The sequence below is a fragment of the Triticum dicoccoides genome, chromosome 4B (assembly GCF_002162155.2).
Source record: "Triticum dicoccoides isolate Atlit2015 ecotype Zavitan chromosome 4B, WEW_v2.0, whole genome shotgun sequence".
Classification (NCBI taxonomy): Eukaryota; Viridiplantae; Streptophyta; class Magnoliopsida; order Poales; family Poaceae; genus Triticum; species Triticum dicoccoides.
In genome coordinates this window covers 643,738,745-643,758,943 of record NC_041387.1, presented here as the reverse complement: position 1 = coordinate 643,758,943, position 20,199 = coordinate 643,738,745, and the positions used below count along the sequence as shown (strand labels likewise).

At 47.7% G+C, this 20,199-nt stretch overlaps 1 protein-coding gene and 1 pseudogene across 2 annotated transcripts in view; one reads left to right on the top strand and one right to left on the bottom strand.

Annotated features, from left to right (window-relative positions):
• Positions 1 to 9,492: 9,492 nt before the first annotated feature.
• Positions 9,493 to 20,199, bottom strand: part of LOC119291979 (sugar transporter ERD6-like 4) — a 33,600-nt gene continuing 22,893 nt past the window's right edge. The window contains exons 3-17 of one of the 2 annotated variants that reach the window (XM_037570790.1): positions 12,800 to 12,859; positions 12,653 to 12,718; positions 12,427 to 12,492; positions 12,253 to 12,328; positions 11,900 to 11,964; positions 11,730 to 11,822; positions 11,538 to 11,618; positions 11,370 to 11,454; positions 11,217 to 11,263; positions 11,083 to 11,145; positions 10,941 to 11,000; positions 10,700 to 10,765; positions 10,547 to 10,606; positions 10,326 to 10,440; positions 9,496 to 10,233 (exon numbers count right to left, since the gene is read on the bottom strand). In XM_037570790.1, the coding sequence (XP_037426687.1) occupies positions 10,121 to 10,233; positions 10,326 to 10,440; positions 10,547 to 10,606; positions 10,700 to 10,765; positions 10,941 to 11,000; positions 11,083 to 11,145; positions 11,217 to 11,263; positions 11,370 to 11,454; positions 11,538 to 11,618; positions 11,730 to 11,822; positions 11,900 to 11,964; positions 12,253 to 12,328; positions 12,427 to 12,492; positions 12,653 to 12,718; positions 12,800 to 12,859 (1,116 nt within the window). In that variant the 3' untranslated portion in view covers positions 9,496 to 10,120. Of the gene's footprint in view, positions 10,234 to 10,325; positions 10,441 to 10,546; positions 10,607 to 10,699; positions 10,766 to 10,940; positions 11,001 to 11,082; positions 11,146 to 11,168; positions 11,264 to 11,369; positions 11,455 to 11,537; positions 11,619 to 11,729; positions 11,823 to 11,899; positions 11,965 to 12,252; positions 12,329 to 12,426; positions 12,493 to 12,652; positions 12,719 to 12,799; positions 12,860 to 20,199 lie in introns of both variants that reach the window. The other variant, XM_037570791.1, reaches the window with a different exon arrangement.
• LOC119291980 lies at positions 17,358 to 19,138 on the top strand (annotated as a pseudogene).

The following is a 20,199-nucleotide window of genomic DNA, read 5'->3' as shown; positions in this document are numbered from 1 at the left end:
GCAGTTAATGTTCTTTCAAACTTCGCATGCCACTCCTTAGGAGCTTGTTTAAGACCATATAAAGACTTCAATAACTTGAACACCTTTCCTTCCTGACCAAGTACTACAAAACCATCTGGTTGATCCATGTAAATTTCCTCCTTGAACTCTCCATTGAGGAAAGTCGTCTTAACATCCATTTGATGAACGAGAAGACCATGGGAGGCAGCCAGTGATAGTACCACCCGAATATTGGCCAGTCTAGCCGCAGGTGCGTAAGTATCAAAGAAGTCTTCACCTTCTTTCTGGGAATAACCCTTAGCCACAAGCCGTGCCTTGTACTTTTCAATCGTACCATCAGGTCTAAGCTTTTTCTTGAACACCAACTTACATCCTATAGGTTCGCACCCATAAGGACGGTCAGTGATCTCCCAAATTCCATTAGCTAAGATGGAATCCATCTTGCTACGAACAACTTCCTTCGAGTAGTCAGCATCAGGAGATGCATAGGCTTCTAAAATAGTCCTGGGTGTGTCATCCACAAGGTACACAATGAAATCATCACCAAAGGACTTTGCAGTCCTCTCTCTCTTACTCCTTACAGGAGTTTCATTGTCGCCGTTAACAGGATTCTCAATGTGTTCCATAACAATGGTGGGTTCAGGAATTACAGAGAATTCCTCACTAGATGGAGTAGGTGTCTCCTGATTTGATGAACTCGACATATCCTTCATAGGAAATATGTCCTCAAAGAAAGTTGCATCATTAGACTCCATAATCATACCAACATGCATGTCGGATACCTCAGATTTTATTATCAAAAATCTATACCCAATGCTATGAAAATCATAGCCTAGAAGAACACAATCCACGGTTTTGGTCCATGCTTGTGCTTCTTGGGAATTGGTGTATTGACTTTCGCCAAACAACCCCAAGAGCATAGGTAAGAGAGTTTCAATGTTTTCCTTTACAATTCCTCAAATGGATTCATGGTCTTATGCTTTGTGGGAACTCGGTTTAGGACATGACATGCAGTCATCAGCGCCTCCCCCCACCATTCCTTGGAAAGACCCGATGTGTCTAACATGGTGTTAACCAAATCAGTTAGGGTTCGGTTCTTTCTTTCGGCTACCCCATTTGACAGAGGTGAGTTGGAAGGCGTCCTCTCATGGATTATACCATGTTCCGCACAAAACAAAACAAAACAAATTCATTGGAAAAGTACTCTCCAGCACGATCAGACCTAAATCATTTAATTTTTCAATCAAGTAGGTTCTCTGCTTCAGCTTTATAGTTTTTGAAGAAAGTTAAAGTCTCATCTTTTGATTTCAGAATATACACATAACGATATCTAGTGGAGTCATCAATCAACATCATGAAGTATCTCTTTCCACCTTTTGTCAACACGCCATTCATCTCACAAAGATCAGAATGTATTAGCTCTAGTGGAACCAAGTCTCTTGCCTCTGCAGTCTTATGGGACTTGCGAGGTTGCTTCACTTGCACACATACTGGAAACTTGGAGCCTTTGACAGTGGCGATTTTCGGAATTAAATTCATACTGGCTAGCCGCGCCATGCAACCAAAGTTAATATGACAAAGTCGTGAATGCCAAATATCGGACTCATTATTGTGGCAAACATTATTAATAAATTTAGTGGAAATATATGACAAAGACAAGCGGAACAAGCATCCGCTCTCATAGCCTTTTCCAACAAATTGTCCATACTTTGAAATTAAAACTTTGTTGGACTCGAAAACCAACTTAAAACCATCTCGACATAAACGGGAACTGCTAACGAGATTTTTATTGATGGACAGCACATGGTGAACGTTCTTCAGACGCACTGCCTTTCCCGAAGTAAACTTCAGATCCACCGTACCCACACCTCGAACAATAGCATGTGACCCATTCCCCATCAGCACGGGAGAAGTCCCTGTGCCCTGGTAAGAAAAAAAACATAGAGGCATCAGCACAAACATGTACATTGGCACCGGTGTCAATTAACCAATCAAGAGATTGAAATACTGAAAGGATGGTAGGAAGAATACCGTACCCAGATTCCTTCATATCAGTATCACCGATGACAACATTAGCGGACTTGCCGCTCTTCTCATGTTCACGCTCCTCAAAGTGGTTAGGACACTTTGGAGCCCAGTGATTAGGATCACCGCGGACATGGCAAAGTCCCTTCCCCTTCTTACGAGAATTCTTCTTGAAGTTGATAGAATGTGACGGCTTGTTCTTCATATCAAACTTGCCTTTGCCCTGAGTTTTGTTCTTATTGTTTTTGAACTTATTGGGCTGGAAGTTCTTATTTTGCACCATGTGGGCACTAGAAGTTCCCTCGGCAACTCGAGCACGTGTGTCCTTTGCTCTCGCCTTCTCTTCAACATCAACAGTACCAATGAGATCCGCAACGGAAAACTCCTATCTCTTGTGTTTCAGGGAAGTAGAAAAATTGTTCCACGAAGGTGGAAGCTTGGCAATGATGCCTCCGGCAACAAATTTGTCCGGCAACACACACTTGAAGTACTCAAGTTCTTTTGCGAGCGACTGTATCTCATGAGCCTGCTGTACAACAGAGCGCTCATCAGTCATCTTGTAGTCCTAGAATTGCTCCATGATGTACAACTCACTGCCGGCGTCCGAGCACAGCCCACATGTCCTTCCGTTGTCAAACGACATATACGAATCCGCAACAGAATCACCAAGAACACTCAGAAGAGCGCCTTTAAAGAGAGTATCGATCGATCTTCTCAAAAGCTTCCAGCTGTGATGGATTAAGATCGCCCTCAGGCTTGCCCTTGGTGGCGTCATAGCAGCCCATGGTCTGAAACTAGTAGACTGCTCTCGTGCGCCACCTCTTATATTGCGCCCCTTTAAAGGCAGGCGGCTTCAGATGCGCAACAAAACCAGTCGGAGTAAATTGCCTATAATCAGGTTTTTGGATTGTTAGAAATATGAGCAAATTACTACGAGTTTTAATCCGAATAAACAGAAGATAAATCATAACAACACTAGCAGAGATTAAACTAATCATACGAACTAGCATAGTAGATGAACAGATCACATCTAGGGCACATACTAGAAACATGAATTCTACCATGATCTCGAACAGGAAGGATAGAATCACATACGGTGCAGCGGGATCAGCACCGCTGGCGTTGGTGTTGTCGCCCATGTCGTCGAGGATGAGGTTGCCGAGGTCGGGGAAGAAGTCGTCGTTCGCGAAGTCGTCGCTGCCAGCAGTCGCGCGAGTGCGCTCCCCAAAAACCAGATCACCCCTCTCCCGTACAGGATCACGAGAAATGGGGTTCCGGAGGCCTGCTGTGCCTACTCCCGGTGCACTCTGAAAAGAGGGATGGAGAAGACTTGCTTGGCGGCGCAATGATCTGGAACGGTAGTGAGAACCATATGAAGCGGCGGCGGATAGGGTAGACGTCTGCCTGACTATATAGTGCGGGTCGGGTAGGTCGTGGGAGTAAACCCACGTCCGAGTCGTCGCGATCCAAAAGAATCGGAAATGGTTCAGTAATTAATGCATCCGTTAATTATTAATTAATGACTCAATAATTTTTCCTGAGCAGCAAAAATATAGACAACGTGCATAGCTCTGTTCTCGGCTCGGCTCAATCCCGCAACCCGCGGCTCATCATGACGAGGCGAGGCGAGCGTGGAGGAGGAGCGCGCGTGTAGGTCTCCTCTTCTCATGCTCATACAAGTGGTAGAAGAGCTCACCTTATAAAGAGGTCCAACTCTCTCTAAACTTCCGGGGTGGGACTAAACTTTAGTCTCACTCACTCCACTCACAAGTGTGCATGAATGGGCCAAGAGAATTTCAGAATTTTAGTTGGGCTCTGGGCCAAAGGCCTACTAGCAAATTCCAACAATGCCCCACAAAGTCTCATTGGCACATCTCATCATTTAGTTCCAAAACATTGTTTATATACCGGTGCTTAGTGGAGACCGTGAAGTTGAACTTCCACTTAGAGTTTATGCTACACTAGATCACAACTTGAATAGTGGACTATGCCTTGAACTACAAGTTTTCTCCGAGACTAGTTTCACACAAATTCTTGACCGATACTTGGCTGCGGCAAGGCTTCCCTGCGGGTGGAGCGTATACGTCATACTCCAGGGCCTTTCGTGAATTTATAAGAGAACACCCAATTCTCACAGACTGCGATGTTAACGGTCAAATTCATATAGGTGTGTTCCTCAGAAGATGCTCTGCAGGACAACATCTCTGCTTACTCAAATAAGCCACTTGGAACACATTAAGATAAATATCAACCTGCCATGCAGATCAGGAGAGTATTGCATCTTCACGGAAAGGGATAATTAAAATAGGGATACTCTCCTCTCAGCTGACCAACAGCTTGTCTCCCACTTCTACTTCACGGGATCTCCGATCACATAGAGTGGGTTACCACTATGGACAACTCATGCGGTGGATCTCAAACCCATCTCCATCGATGCATTATCTATCACATTACGTGATAGACCCTTTGTGAAGGGATCTGCCAAGTTTTTCGACGTTTGGATATAATCCAACGTAAACCGGTACCGGTATCTGTTCAAGAAGTCAGTACTTATGCGGCACTGAACAAAGGGTGAGATCGATGAAATGCAATACATGTTTGAATATTTCCTATCTTCTTCCAGCCATCAAACTTGTTCAATTCATTTTCTTGAGATCTGTGAAATAGTGATATCATACTTGAATCCACATTCCCAGTATTTGAGGAAGAAGTAGAATCTTAGTCCTTTCAAATTTCTAAGTTGGGAATTTGATATCGACTAAATCAAGAAACTCGATTTCACTATGATATGACCACTGAACCCTTTGATGCAACATTTCTTGTTTCCAGAAGATCTCGGATGGTTTCTGAAGCTTCCATGATCTTGTAAAAGAAAGAAACCCTTTCTATAAGTCATGAAGACGTGGACCAAAAGACTAAGAAACTGCACAATCTATTGATTGACTGAAAAACTCAAGCTGAGTAACTTGCTTGAATGATCGCTCCGGCTCTGGGCCGTCTGATCTTCGGGATGCAGAATAGGGGATCGCTTGCCAACCGTTAGTTAGGACCAGTGAAAACCCACGCTTGGTGAAGGCGAAGAACTCCGGAGTTCCTCAGTTTTCTGACAGATTTTAGTCTCCTCTTCACATGCCTTGAGGACTTCATATTGTCCTTAGAACTGTTTATCTTGATTATCACAATTTGATTATCACAGTTCATCGGGATAGGGGGTATTGGTTTTTCAACCATAGGTAAGTTCAACAATAGCTCACGAAGCCACTCTACTTCAACAGTGGCATTGTCCAATGATGTGAGTTCTGCTTCCATAATTGACCTCGTTAAGATGGTTTGCTTGCAAGACTTCCAGGAAACAGCGCCACCACCAAGTGTAAAAACATAACCACTTGTGGCCATAATCTCATCAGCATCAGATATCCAGTTCGAGTCACTATAACCCTCCAGTACCCTTGGATACCCGGTGTCGTGAATCCCATAGCTCGCAGTGCCTTTCAAGTAGCGCATAACTCTCTCAAGCGCACGCCAATGATCATCTCCCGTTTTTGACACAAACCGACTCATCTTGCTCACGGCAAAAGAGATGTCAGGCCTCGTGGCACTCGCCGGATACATAAGCGAGCCAATAATCTGAGAATACCTTAGTTGATCTCTAGCAATCCGTCGATTCTTTCGAAGCAACACACTAGCATCATATGGAGTTGGAGAAGGCATGCAGTCGCTATACCCAAAACGACTCAATATCTTTTCTACATAATGAGACTGAAGCAGTGTGATCCCACCATTCTCATCTCTCAACAGCTTGATGTTCAAGATAACATCAGCTACTCCTAGATTCTTCATCTCAAAACAGCGAGATAAGAAATCCTTAAGCTCCTTGATTAGATCAAGTTTGGTTCCAAAGATCAGTATGTCATCGACATACATACAAAGAATAACTCCTTCGCCCCCACCATGGCGATAGTACACACATTTGTCACCATCGTTTACTACAAAGCCGACAGAAGTTAATGTTCCTTCGAACTTCTCATGCCACTCCTTAGGAGCTTGTTTAAGACCATATAAAGACTTTAATAACTTGCACACCTTTCCTTCCTGACCAGGTACTACAAAACCATCTGGCTGATCCATGTAAATTTCCTCCTTGAACTCTCCATTGAGGAAAGTCGTCTTAACATCCATTTGATGAACGAGAAGACCATGGGAGGCAGCCAATGATAGTACCACCCGAATATTGGCCAGTCTAGCCACAGGTGTGTAAGTATCAAAGAAGTCTTCACCTTCTTTCTGGGAATAACCCTTAGCCACAAGCCGTGCCTTGTACTTTTCAATCGTACCATCGGGTCTAAGCTTTTTCTTGAATACCCACTTACATCCTATAGGTTTGCACCCATAAGGACAGTTAGTGATTTCCCAGGTTCCGTTAGCTAAGATGGAATCCATCTCGCTACGAACAGCTTCCTTCGAGTAGTCAGCACCAGGAGATTCATAGGCTTCTAAAATAGTACTGGGTGTGTCATCCACAAGGTACACAATAAAATCATCACCAAAGGACTTTGCAGTCCTCTGTCTCTTACTCCTTACACGAGTTTCATTGTTGCCGTCAACAGGATTCTCAACGTGTTCCCTCACAATGGTGGGTTCAGGAATTACAGCGAATTCCTCACTAGATGGAGTAGGTATCTCCTGATTTGATGAACTCGACATATCCTTCATAGGAAATATATCCTCAAAGAAATTTGCATCATTAGACTCCATAATCGTACCAACATGCATGTCAGATACCTCAGATTTTATTATCAAAAATATATAGCCAATGCTACGAAAAGCATAGCCCAGAAGAACACAGTCCACGGTTTTTGGTCCAAGCTTGCGCTTCTTGGGAATTGGTATATTGACTTTCGCCAAACAAACCCAAGAACGTAGGTAAGAGAGTTTCAACCTTTTCCTTTCCCATTCCTCAAATGGAGTCATGGTCTTATGCTTTGTGGGAACTCGGTTTAGGACATGACATGCAGTCATCAGCGCCTCCCCCCACCATTCCTTGGAAAGACCCGATGTGTCTAACATGGCGTTAACCAAATCAGTTAGAGTTCGGTTCTTTCTTTTGGCTACCCCATTTGACTGAGGTGAGTAGGGAGGCATCCTCTCATGGATTATACCATGTTCTGCACAAAACAAATCAAATTCATTGGAAAAGTACTCTCCACCATGATCAAACCTAAGCCGTTTAATTTTTCGATCAAGTTGGTTCTCTGTTTCAGCTTTATAGTTTTTGAAGAAAGTTAAAGCCTCATCTTTTGATTTCAGAAGATACACATAACAATATCTAGTGGAGTCATCAATCAACGTCATGAAGTATCTCTTTCCACCTTTTGTCAACACCTTTTGTCAACACGCCATTCATCTCACAAAGATCAGAATGTATTAGCTCTAGTGGCACCAAGTCTCTTGCCTCTGTAGTCTTATGGGACTTGCGAGGTTGCTTCGCTTGCACACATACTTGGGCACTTGGAGCCTTTGACAGTGGAGATTTTCATAATTAAATTTATACTGGCTAGCCGCATCATGCAACCAAAGTTAATATGACAAAGTCATGAATGCCAAATATCGGACTCATTATTGTGGCAAACTTTATTAATAACTTCAGTGCAAATATCTGACAAAGACAGGCGGAACAAGCCTCCGCTCTCATAGCCTTTTCCAAGAAATTGTCCATACTTCGAAATTACAACTTTATTGGACTCGAAAACCAACTTAAAACCATCTCAACATAAACGGAAACCACTAACGAGATTTTTATTGATGGATGGCACATGATGAACGTTCTTCAGACGCACGGTCTTTCCCGAAGTAAACTTCAGATCGACCGTACCGACACCTCGAATGATAGCATGTGACCCATTCCCCATCAGCACGAGAGAAATCCCCGTGACCTGGTAAGAAGAAAACATAGAGGCATCAGCACAAACATGTGCATTGGCACCGATGTCAATTAACCAATCAGGAGATTGAAATACTGAAAGGATGGTAGGAAGAATACCGTAGCCAGATTCCTTCATATCAATATCATCGATGACAACATTAGCGGACTTGCCGCTCTTCTCATGTTCGCGCTCCTCAAAGCGGTTAGGACACTTCGGAGCCCGGTGATTAGGATCACCGCAGACATGGCAAAGTCCCTTCCCCTTCTTATGATAATTCTTCTTGAGGTTGGTAGAATGTGACGGCTTGTTCTTCATATCAAACTTGCCTTTGCCCTGAGTTTTGTTCTTGTTGTTTTTGAACTTATTGGGCTAGAAGTTCTTCTTGTGTACCATGTGGGCACTAGAAGTTCCCTCGGCAACTCGAGCACGTCTGTCCTTTGCTCTCGCCTTCTCTTCAACATCAAGAGTACCAATGAGATCCGCAACGGAAAACTACTATCTCTTGAGTTTCAGGGAAGTAGCAAAATTGTTCCATGAAGGTGGAAGCTTGGCAATGATGCCTCCGGCAACAAATTTGTCCGGCAACACACACTTGAAGTACTCAAGTTCTTTTGCAAGCTACTGTATCTCATGAGCCTGTTGTACAACAGAGCGCTCATCAGTCATCTTGTAGTCATAGAATTGCTCCATGACGTACAACTCGCTGCCGGCGTCCGAGGCATCAAACTTGGCCTCGAGCGCAGCCCACATGTCCTTCCGTTGTCAAACGACATATACGAATCCGCAATGGAATCACCAAGAACACTCAGAAGAGCGCCTTTAAAGAGAGTATCGATATTCTCAAAAGCTTCCAGTTCTGCTGGATTAAGATCGCCCTCAGGCTTGCCCTTGGTGGCGTCATAGCAGCCCATGGTCTGAAACCAGTAGACTGCTCTCGTGCGCCACCTCTTATATTGCGCCCCTTTAAAGGCAGGCGGCTTCAGATGCGCAACAAAACCAGTCGGAGTAAATTGCCTATAATCAGGTTTTTGGATTGTTAGAAATATGAGCAAATTACTACGAGTTTTAATCCGAATAAACAGAAGATAAATCATAACAACACTAGCAGAGATTAAACTAATCATACGAACTAGCATAATAGATGAACAGATCACATCTAGGGCACATACTAGAAACATGAATTCTACCACGATCTCGAACAGGAAGGATAGAATCACATATGGTGCAGCGGGATCAGCACCGCTGGCCTTGGCGTTGTCGCCCATGTCGTCGAGGATGAGGTTGCCGAGGTCGGGGAAGAAGTCGTCGTTCGCGAAGTCGTCGCTGCCAGCAGTCGCGCGAGTGCGCTTCCGAAAAGGCTGATCGCCCCTCTCCCGTACAGGATCACGAGAGGCGGGGTTCCGGAGGCCTGTTGTGCCTACTCCCGGTGCACGCCGAAAAGAGGGATGGAGAAGACTTGCTTGGCGGCGCAATGATCTGGAACGGTGGTGAGAAACCATACGAAGCGGCGGCGGCTAGGATACGTCTGCCTGACTATATAGTGCGGGTCGGGTAGGTCGCGGGAGTAAACCCCACGTCCGAGTCATCACGATCCAAGGAATCGAAAACGGTTCAATAATTAACGCGTCTGTTAATTATTAATTAATGACTCATTAATTTTTCCCGATCAGCAAAAAATATAGACAACGTGCATAGCTCTGTCCGCAACCCGCGGCGCGGCGTGGCGGGACGAGGAGTGCGCGTATAGGTCTCCTCTTTTCATGCTCATACAAGGGGTAGAAGAGCTCACTATAAAGAGATGCAACTTTCTCTCAACTTCTGGGGTGGGACTAAACTTTAGTCTCACTCACTCCACTCACATGTGTGCATGAATACGCCAAGAGAATTTCAGAATTTTAGTGGGGCTTTGGGCCAAAGGCCTACTAGCAAATTCCAACAACCAACACCTTCCTAACTAAAGAGGAAGCACTGATCACCAGCTGCACAGGCATGGAACCCAGATAAACATAACATAGCACGGCAATCACATGCCCTCTATACAAAGTCAACTGAAACAATGATGTACAGGAATACACAAACAATAACGTTGTATATGAGCAATCGGACTTCTAAAATGTAGATGATAGCCAACTCGAAGAAATATTCCAACTTACGATGAAAATCTACCGAGCTCAGCGGAACGACCATTGTATCTCCTCAAGAGTTCTTCCCTTGGTCTCCGGAACCCAGAGCATGATGAACACAAGCGTGAAAGCGCTCACGAGCATGTAGCACACAAAGGTACCTGTTTGAGATCGTAAACAAGCAGAAATGATCTCCGTCAGGTCCGTGGGTCCATAATCCTACTCGAGGGAAGAGTGGAAGATCAGTGTGAACCTCCAGCACTCCAGCTTAGCAGCAAGTTTGCTGTCATTGTTATCCCAAAGGAGGTCAGCCAGTTGGCGAGCGTCGCGAAGCTTCCCGACAGGCTCTTGATGCTAACCGGCAGGATCTACAAACACATAGCAAGTCCGGAAGTGTGGTTATATGAATGCTCCAGTGATAACATTAATTATGAGCTATGGTGCTATATACAGTATGTGGATTCACTATATTACCTCAGACATTATGACCCATGGAATGGCGCCCATACCGAAGGAGTAGGTGATTACACAAGCCTGAACAAGTGTCAGTTTCGTATTTCGGGCACAACTCGTGGATTTGCGATGTAAATATTCAGACCAAACAATCTAGTTGGTGGATGGACATACCACAATAGCAAACAAGGAGACCATGCTTAATATGTAATACATGTCAGAATCTTGTGGAACGTTGTCCTGGAACAAATAAATCATAATAATGTAAGAAAAATATTCGGCAGAACAGGCCCAGGATAATATCACCAATCAAAAATAAAAATCCCTGATCCACGTAATAGACTATTATAAGAGGGTGGTCGTATTCTATATTTTATTTATACCAGTACCCTATACTAAATAAACCTGAACATACCTTGAGAAAAAATATGACGGCAATTGCAAGAAGGCTTAGGGTCATCCCAGCAGAAGAGATCTGGAAGTTGAAGTGAGAGCTAAATTATAGTTATAGACAACTACAGTAACAAACTGGTTTTTCACAGAGAGGAGGAAGTTACAATAAGTAGGATCCGTCGGCCAGCTCTGTCTAATAACCAGGTTATAACTCCAGTGGCAAGAAGCTGGTGATAAATTATGTTAGCACCTTAACATGAACTAGTAAGAGACAAGAAAGATCTGTCAAGTCACACACCGCAATAGCTCCAACTCCACATGCGGCCAAATTGCTGTTTGTAAGACCTGAAGAGCTTTTCATTTTGAATATAGAAGCTGAAGTCGACTATAATATAGTAACACTATAGTAATGCACTGAAGGAAATCTAATAAGCCAAATTGTACAACTTGCCTGCAGCTTTGAAGATGCTACCTGCATAAAACAGTATAGCATTGATCCCACTTAGTTGTTGTAGTACAAGCAGGCCAATTCCTAGCTGGCAAGTTGTACCACAATCACGATTACAAAATGTAATTATGAATTTTGGTATTAAATTAACCAGCAAGTCAAGGGAGTTACTATCAGGGGCATGCGGAATTTCTTTTGGTTTAACTCTTGGAAACGGGTTGCCGTTCTTTTGTTTGCTGATGCTACAGCTGTCTGCATCATGTGCAGTATGTTAAAGCAAACATTGGTGGCTAAGCTGAAAGTACGTCATATAGATATATTTGTACTTAGTCAGTCTTGAAGAGAAAAAGGGAAGGTGCTTGCCTTTATAACATTCACTTCTGAGGTTATATCGGTCTCGGATCCTCTCAAAACTTGTAGAGAGGCTTCAAAATCATCCATCTTATTCATCTTTGCCTAGAGATTGATGCACAAGAGTGGTTAATAAAATTTCAGAATGACGCAGCACTTTGTATGCATTTGCATATACAAACCAGCCATCTTGGAGATTCTGGAATGAAGAATAGGCCAGGTATCAATATTGTGCATGGCAAGGTTCCTAGAAGAATCACAACCCAGAGATTTGAATCAGAAATAGTCAGAGGTTCAGACACTAGACGCGTCCACATTCGCTTAAGCCCATAACGTACTAGCGAGATCAGCATAGATTACTGACACGGTAAATTTTCCTTCAAAAGCTTAAATGGAAATATTTGCCATTCTAGTCATATTTTTTGACATGGCATTTACTGTTACTGATCTTGTGAACTCAAATATCAGAGGTTAAGTGAAAACTGACAGTAAAAACAACAAAGTTGAATAACACATCAACACTTAGTCATGTTACCTATCATCGCAAGCATCCTCCAAGGAACAAGCATGCCGAGCACATAGGCCAACACCGTCCCAATTGTTATAGACAACTGCAGAATGAATAATTGCATAATGAGTCCATCATATAAACAAAGCTAATAGGTCGTTGCTTGACAAGAAGACAAGATGCTTGGGGGGATAGGCCTACCGGGTTCACAGAGCCTAGAGCGCCCCTCTTGTTCTGAGGAGAAATCTCTGCTATGTAAACAGGCACCTGTTATCACATAACTCACAGATCACGACCAAGTATTTTAACTAGTGCAAGATTCTTATGACAACAAAAAATCTTCATTTCTGAACAACTTAACCAGATAGACGTATGTATAGATCTTCTATGGCAAAAATAAGCAGGCACGTTGTGTTCTTGAGCTAACCGTGTAGGATATGATACCAACACCAAATCCTTCAAGCAATCGCCCCATATACAGAAACGTAGTGTCCTGTAAAACAAATGTGGGCAAGTGTCGAGTTCAGAAGCAGCAAATGGTGAAACTAAGCTCCGGAAAAAGGTATTGGCATACCTTTGCCAAGGAGATGGCGAACCAACCGAGGATGTTAGGAATAGCAGCGATCATCAACGCCTGGAAATCAATTCACAAGCTTGTTAAAGCTCAAGAGAAGATCATTAGTTCAGTAAGCTGCTGAAACATTGCGAAGATACGACCAACATACAGAAGTTTGAAACAGCCATAAGAGAATTTAGCAATAACCACCGCGACTTCATAATCTCTTTGCAAGAAGCACCGATGGCTCGCTAAACGGGCTATGAAGCTCTTTCTGAAGCAAGGGGGTGACGATGGCTCAGGCCAAATATCCGTTAGACATTTTCACGAACATCTCGCGTGCGTGCCACCACAATCCTGGCTGCTGCTGGCCGGAACACGGCGCGGCGCAGCTTGTCCGTCGGCGGCGGCGAGCTCATCCTGGCAGCATCCCACGGGAGGCCGGAGCGTCGTGTCTTGTCGCCGCGCCCCATGTCTTCTGCCCCGACAAGGGCGCCGGCTCGGTCCGCTTGCCCGACTCTGGTGGTCCACGTCGTCCGAGTGCTCGCTTCCCCTCCCTGAGACCGTGGTGACGCCGTGCTGCTCCCATCTCCGGCAGCAGCACCCCATACACTCAACGCACCCGCATCCGCGCCCGGACGAGGGCATGCGTGTCGGTCACCGCAACGAGCTCCAGCACGCGAGCTGGCTGGCTGCTGTCGGGACTCGGGAGCACGTCGTCCTCGTCCTCGTCCTCGTCCTCGGCGTTTCAATAACTAGGATTCATCTCGTTGGTACATGTCATGCTTCTGTGTCATCCTTTTTTTTTTGCGAAGAGCTTCTGTGTCATCCTTGTCATTGAGTGGATTCAGAATTTTATAAATGATAACCCACGCATGGTTTTTCATCATACCTTAGTGTTAGAGAATCTCCAAAGAAGACCCTCAAACCTCCGGACAAATGCGACGAGATCAGAACTCCAGAGCCGGATCAGGGCACTGTCATGCCAAAGACAGAAAGTGTGCCCGAACCACCTGTCGCCCCATCTCTTGCAGCCCATACAACAAGCCGGAAAGCCACCAACTTCATTTTGGTGCCCGCCGAAGAGTCAACCATGCAGACCACCATGCGGGGCTACCGCCCCGATATCCATGTCTGAAACACCACCACCCGCCCACATCCCAGTGCACCCACCAGGGTAGGAGGAGTAAGAGGTGTCTCCTATCACTCCTAGCCTAACATCAGCCACAGAGTCTAGTTCAACGTCTCCACGGTAGAAGGCACCGAAGCCTGCGACTCCAGCCAGTCCGTCTGACTGGGGGAGACACAACCCAATGGCCAACAACAGCCATCATCGAGCAGGCTCGCACGATGCCATGTCCAAGGTCTTCAACACCGTTTTTCCTGACAGAGTAACGGGGTCCCGACCACCACCAACTATCACTGCACCCGCTAGGAGAGGGACCTCATCTTGCGAGCACCACCTGGATCGAGCCCAATCTCACCCCCTCCCCCCCGGTGCAACCACACCGACTTGCCTCGTGTCCAAATTTGGCCCAAACAAGCGCGAGCCTAAGACAAAGACACCGCCGTCGCGCGTGCGACAAGCTCGGCCCCGCGGTCGACGACTGTCCAACCCCGTACATTGGCAGCTCGGTCCCAAGAGAAGGGAGAGAGCCTCCAGAACCCTGCGCCACCTACCATAGCCCTACCACTAGATCTACTACATCGAGTGTTCAACAGAACTGCACCACCGCCTCGGCTGCCCACAGCCGAACGGAAGAATCAGTCGAGACCTCGCCGCCATGGACGAGCCCCACCACACCGCCGCCTCCAGCACACTTCCCCGCCATGGCATAGGTCACTCGGTCACACCACCCATAGGCAGCAGGATGACAGATCCGGGAGGATCCCATGCCACCGCCGCATTCCTGCCACGTACACCCCCATGAACTCTACGTCACCAGCCATGCCGCCACCATGACATCACTGCCGAGGAGCATTGGCATGCCGCTGTGTTGCGGTGCCTGTCGCTAGCGCCGCATCCTAGCAAGGCCGCCACGCCCCGCACCATGGCACCCACGAGGAGTCGAGAAAGCCTCGCCGTCGTTGGCGCCGACCAGGCTTCACTTGGCCACTCCCCTGGCACGCAACGAGGGAGGAGCGAGGAGAGGAAGGGAAGCTTTTGACGGTGGCGTCTAGGGTTCTCCCCTGATGCGCGCACGGGGCATGTCCCGCGAGCAGGGAGGAGCGGGTTTTTAGGATTATGTAATCTCTCTCTCTCTCTCTCTCTCTCTCTCTCTCTCTCTCTCTCTCTCTCTCTCTTTCTCTCTCTCTCTCCTTCCCTCCCTCCCTTTCTCTGATGCGGTGCAAGTTAGTATTCAGTCATAATGGTACTCCCTCCGTCCAACTTGTCATCAAAATGGATAAAAGAGGATGTATCTAGACGAGATGTATCTAGAACTGAAATACGTCTAGATACATCCTCTTTTATCCATTTTGATGACAAGTATTTCCATACCGAGGGAGTATTTCTCAAGACAACTGGAAATTTGTGGGACTATCTATCTAGATAGCATATAGAACAACAACCATTTCTCTAGTCTTCCTCCATTCCAAAATAAGTATCGTGGTTGAGTAGTTTCTTCCTCTTCAACTCGCCGTGTCATACTTTCCAGCAATATTTTCTCGAAACAGGCATTCGCCCTGCTTTATAGAACAGAGTACACGGTCGAACGATACATTGTGGTGTGGAAGCCCTCTTACAAAGTAGATCAAAAGATACAAGAATAACCTAGAACAAGCTAACATCTCGTCAAGACCCGACCGAAGACTCCTGAACTCCACGACAACGCCCCAATAAGGTGACAATGCAAGGTGTCGCCGTTGCCGAGTCCAAGCTAATAGACAAAGGTTTTCACCCGGAGCCCTGGCATAATGAGACCCACGACGACGGCTCCATGAAGCACGCGACAACCACGGGCGCCGCCGACGCCGGCGCCATATAACGCGAATCTTTTGCTTTGACACTCGCAAACACCACCAGGAGGGGTCCTGACCGCCATCTCTACGAGGACCAGCCCATCCACACCAGATCTGGGCACTGCCAGAGCAGACCAGAGCCTCCCACCACTCCACCCCTTGCCGCCCACAAGACCAAGAAGTAGAGTCACCACCACCACCATGGAGCCTACCGGAAAGCCAACTGTGAGGCCCACCATCCGAGACCGCCGCCCCGACATCCATGGCCCCGGACACCACCGGCCATCCACATCACGACCCCTCCCGCCACGGTAGTAGGAGTGAAAGGGACCGCCTTTCATTCCTAGCCCGGCATCAGCCACTAGGTCTGGGTTAGCGCCTCCACAGTAGGAGGCACCGACACTTGCCTCCCCTGCCGGTCCCGGTGGGTCGCAGGGATGCAACCTAGTAACTGTCGACGACCGCTGTCGAGCAACTCGAACGACGCCAAACTCATGGCCACGGGGGCCAATTCGTTTGACGACACGGCCGCACCCGAAGAGCCGAACTCGGACCGACGCCATGAGCAAGCAGACACTAAGAGCACAACACGAAGGAGACCAACGCGGACCAAGTCGACCCCTCGTAACTCCGCGCCAAGCGTCGTCCACTGCAACGAGCCAGAGCCCCGCCAACCACCCCCGAGAGGCACCAGAGTGGTCAACAGCCCATTCCAAGATGAGCCTGCGGCTCCTGCCATCGCCAGACGCCCACTAAGGCCGCATTTGGTCGAGGGCCGGCAGGCCCGCCACCACCAGGGAGCGCCGCAACAGGGGGCGGCCATCGGAGTCAGCCACCCCCTGCGGCGAGCCGGAGCCCCGCCACCACAGAAGCCCGGACACCCGAACCCCGCCGTGCCAGATTTGGGCCGCACCTAGGGCCGCCGCCGCCGCTGTGCAGCCCGCGCCCCCGCCGCTGCCGCGCGACCCAGACGGCCCGTGCCATCGAACACCAGGCGGGGGAAGGAGGAGGCCCCGCTGCCACCCAAACTGGCCGGGCTTTTTTCATGCGATGTTGTTCACCAAGAATTATATCTAAGCATTACGACCAGCCTAACTGTGTACTTTTCCTTGACCCACCTTTTTTTAGAAGAAGGTTCTCATGTTGTTTGAATGTTTATTTTGGAATGCTCTCTCTCCCTCTCTCTCTCTCTGGGCTGCAGTGCAACCCCGACCCGTCCGTATTCTACCGTGCACTGTGGTCTGACGTCTCATTCTCCCGGCAAGCGACCTGTGGACCCTCAGTGATGGCCCATATTAACATCCTCCAACAATAATTCATTTTTGGTTTTGCGGGGCTCAGCAATAATTCGTTGACGCAGCAACCGATCCACCTACTACTGCAGCACACTGTGCAGGATCAATTGTAGGCTAGCTAGCTGGTAACATGCTGCAGCAGTACGTGTTGGCGCTTGAAGAGGCGATCCGGTGCCCGAGCTGAGATGCTCCCGAAATCGTCGTAGTACATTCCTGTCTCTGGATGCGAATAAATTGCACTGGCGCGTCTGACTCGAGGTCGTAGAAAAGGGCCGCACGGTATACGGTAGCAAACAGTGCTTTGTCTGTGGGCCTGAATCGTATGGGCAGAGATGGCGGACGCGCGCGGCCGTCCTGGTCCTGGTCCGTGGACCAGAGCGTTGCCAGAATTACCGAGCCAGGGATCAGATCAGGAGGCAGACGCGAGAAAAGCTGAGCCGTTTGTCGTTCGTGGGTGTAGCACTCTCTTCCCCTAAGAACACCATCATCGCCTTGCGTGTTGAAGTGAGCGGGTCCAGGCGACGGCGCTCGCTGTGAACCGGCGGCAACGGGACGGGCCTGGCGTCCACCATTACCTTCTTTTTTCTTTTTTCAGGTTCCTGCTGCCAGAGGAGTTCGCCGACAGCCTCGACCTCCCAGATCTGGTTCCTCTGGGTGTTGTTGCCGACAAGCGAAGCCAACTGTACCGAACCTGCATACTCAAATGCTGGGTCTGGTCGCGGTCAGCGAGTCGGCGGCGATGACCTTGACAAAGGATGAGGTGGAGTTCGACGGCGTGCGGATGCATCTCCGGTCGGTGCAGTCTACAGACAGAGTCCACCCAGAAGCCCCCGGGTGAACAAAAAGGTCTGAACCCAAATCCTACCCGCTAAATAACTATACTGTTTTCCGTTCAGCTGTATAAATTATTTTGTTAGGAAATTGTTGTACTAGATGTCCATATGAGCTAGTTGGCTTAGACATTCTTGCATCTGATCCTTAATGGTTACTTGGTTTCACTGTCAGAACGCCCAGTCACTGTTAAATTTGTTGAGGTTGAAACAATATACTGAATATGTATGATTGGGAAAAATTCAGATTATGGCTGGGAAGTGCACCTCCAGACCGGACACGGTGCCCGTCGCGGATGAGTGCTCAGGAGCAGTCAATTCACAAGTACGCAGAGGAGCCTACAGAGAGTGTTATACGTCTGGCACTTGGTTTCAGTTTTGATTCACTTGGTGAGGTGTATGACTTCTACAATTTGTATTCCTGGAAGATCGGCTTCGGAATTAGAGATATGGTAAGAGCAGACTCAATGCCGAGAGGACAAAGTGCATGCAGGAGATAGTCTGCGGTTGCTCGGTTGATTTTCTCTTTGTCCTGGATAGCATTCCTTGAATATCTAAGTTGCGAGCAATGTTTCTGGAAGTATCTATTTATCTCTCCTTTTGTACCTTTTTAGAGTTGGGAGAAGACAGTGGATTGCTGCAGTCCTGATCAGGGGTTGATGCCTGCTAGTTTTAAAGTCAGATCGGTGCCTTTAGATATGAAGTATGAAGCATTTGAGGAGATTACTGACCCTGATTTTGGAGAATCAGCCATTGAGCGGGTAGCACCTGTCAACTTTGGTGAGTATGTTGGGTGGGTCAGTGGGTGTGCTTGTGTTATACCTTTGATGGCAAGTTTTGTTTTCACTGATTTTCATTCCAAATTATATTTTCTCAGGAATTTGGTGGATATTCTCCTGAGGGCATATGGTAACATCACCGGAGATTATGCACTAGAAGAAAGGGTTGATGTGCAGACAGGCATCAGACTAATCCTGAATTTATGCTTGTCTGATGGATTTGACAGTTTCCTACGTTGTTGGTCACCGATGGATCATGCATGATTGGTTGGAGGATGGGAATCCATGGACATCCTCTTGAGATCCAGGCAGGCTAATCTTGGACATTTGATCTTAATATAACCAAGTATCGCATGGTATTTATGGCCTTATGGGGTAAAAGGATACTTGTTCTGTTCTAATAAAAAATCTGAACTGGCAACTCAAATGGAATGACCATCGTAGTTTGACAATTCACGCTGTAGATGTGAGGCTCAGCAGTACATAGGAATAAACTGTTTAAAGAGTGTTCTCGTAGGGAAACTACCAGGAACTTTTTTCACAGGCTCTGTTTCTTTTTCAGAAAAGGATGAGGACCCCCGGCCTCTGCATCCGGGCGATGCATACGGCACTTTATTAATTATTCTCACAAGAGCTTACAAAGTCATACAATAATAAGACTAAAGCCACCGTCTAAGCAACAACTGTCGCTACTCCTATCCAATTAATGAAGGGGCGCTGATAGTTTGGGCCTAATACCAAACAAACATCGCAGCCAAACCTAAACATCTAAGGCCTGAGGTCCCAACCAGGACGCCTGCCGGGCATGGGGCACCTACCAGTCCGGCGCACTCCTCAACCAGGACGCCTGCCGGGTATGAGGCCGCCGCAGCCACCTGCCACCAATCCATCTTCAGTGCTGTACTGCTGCACCATCTTGCCCGGCCTCTCTGCCATCGACGCCACCACGACGCCCGATGACGTCATCCTCCTGCGCGAGTCCCTCGCCACACATCGGGCGCCGAGTCTCCACTGCGCCACGCCGCCGAGAAACGCCACCATTAATGTGCAGGATGAAACGCCGCTCCACCAATTATTTTGTCCACTGGTCCCTCGAGCACGTGTACACCTCCAAGAATGACGCCACAAGAGGGAAACGACATAATAATGCCGCCGTCATCCGATCTACTGATCTAGGGTTTCCCCTGGAGGTAGCAGATAGTGGCTTGGAACCTCTCAACAGCGATGCCTTCAACAAGGGAACGACACCAAATAGTACTGCCATCGCCGGCCTCGGCAGCAGCCGCGAGCAGGTCTTCACCCAGATCTGTTCCAATGGCCTCCATCAAGCGTCTTGCGCATGGATCGTCCACCACCGCGGCCACCGTGTCGCCCGTATCTCTGCCGACACATCCTCCGCCGCCCGGAGCCGCCGCCCCGGGATCCAGCCCTCGCTGCCCCGCCGGAACGAAGCCACCGAGCCCCATCTAGGGTGGCCAACGGGGGCGGAGAAGCTAGATCCGGCCAAGCCCGGCCATGATCCGGCCTCTCCCCGCGCTATAGCCACTCCTACG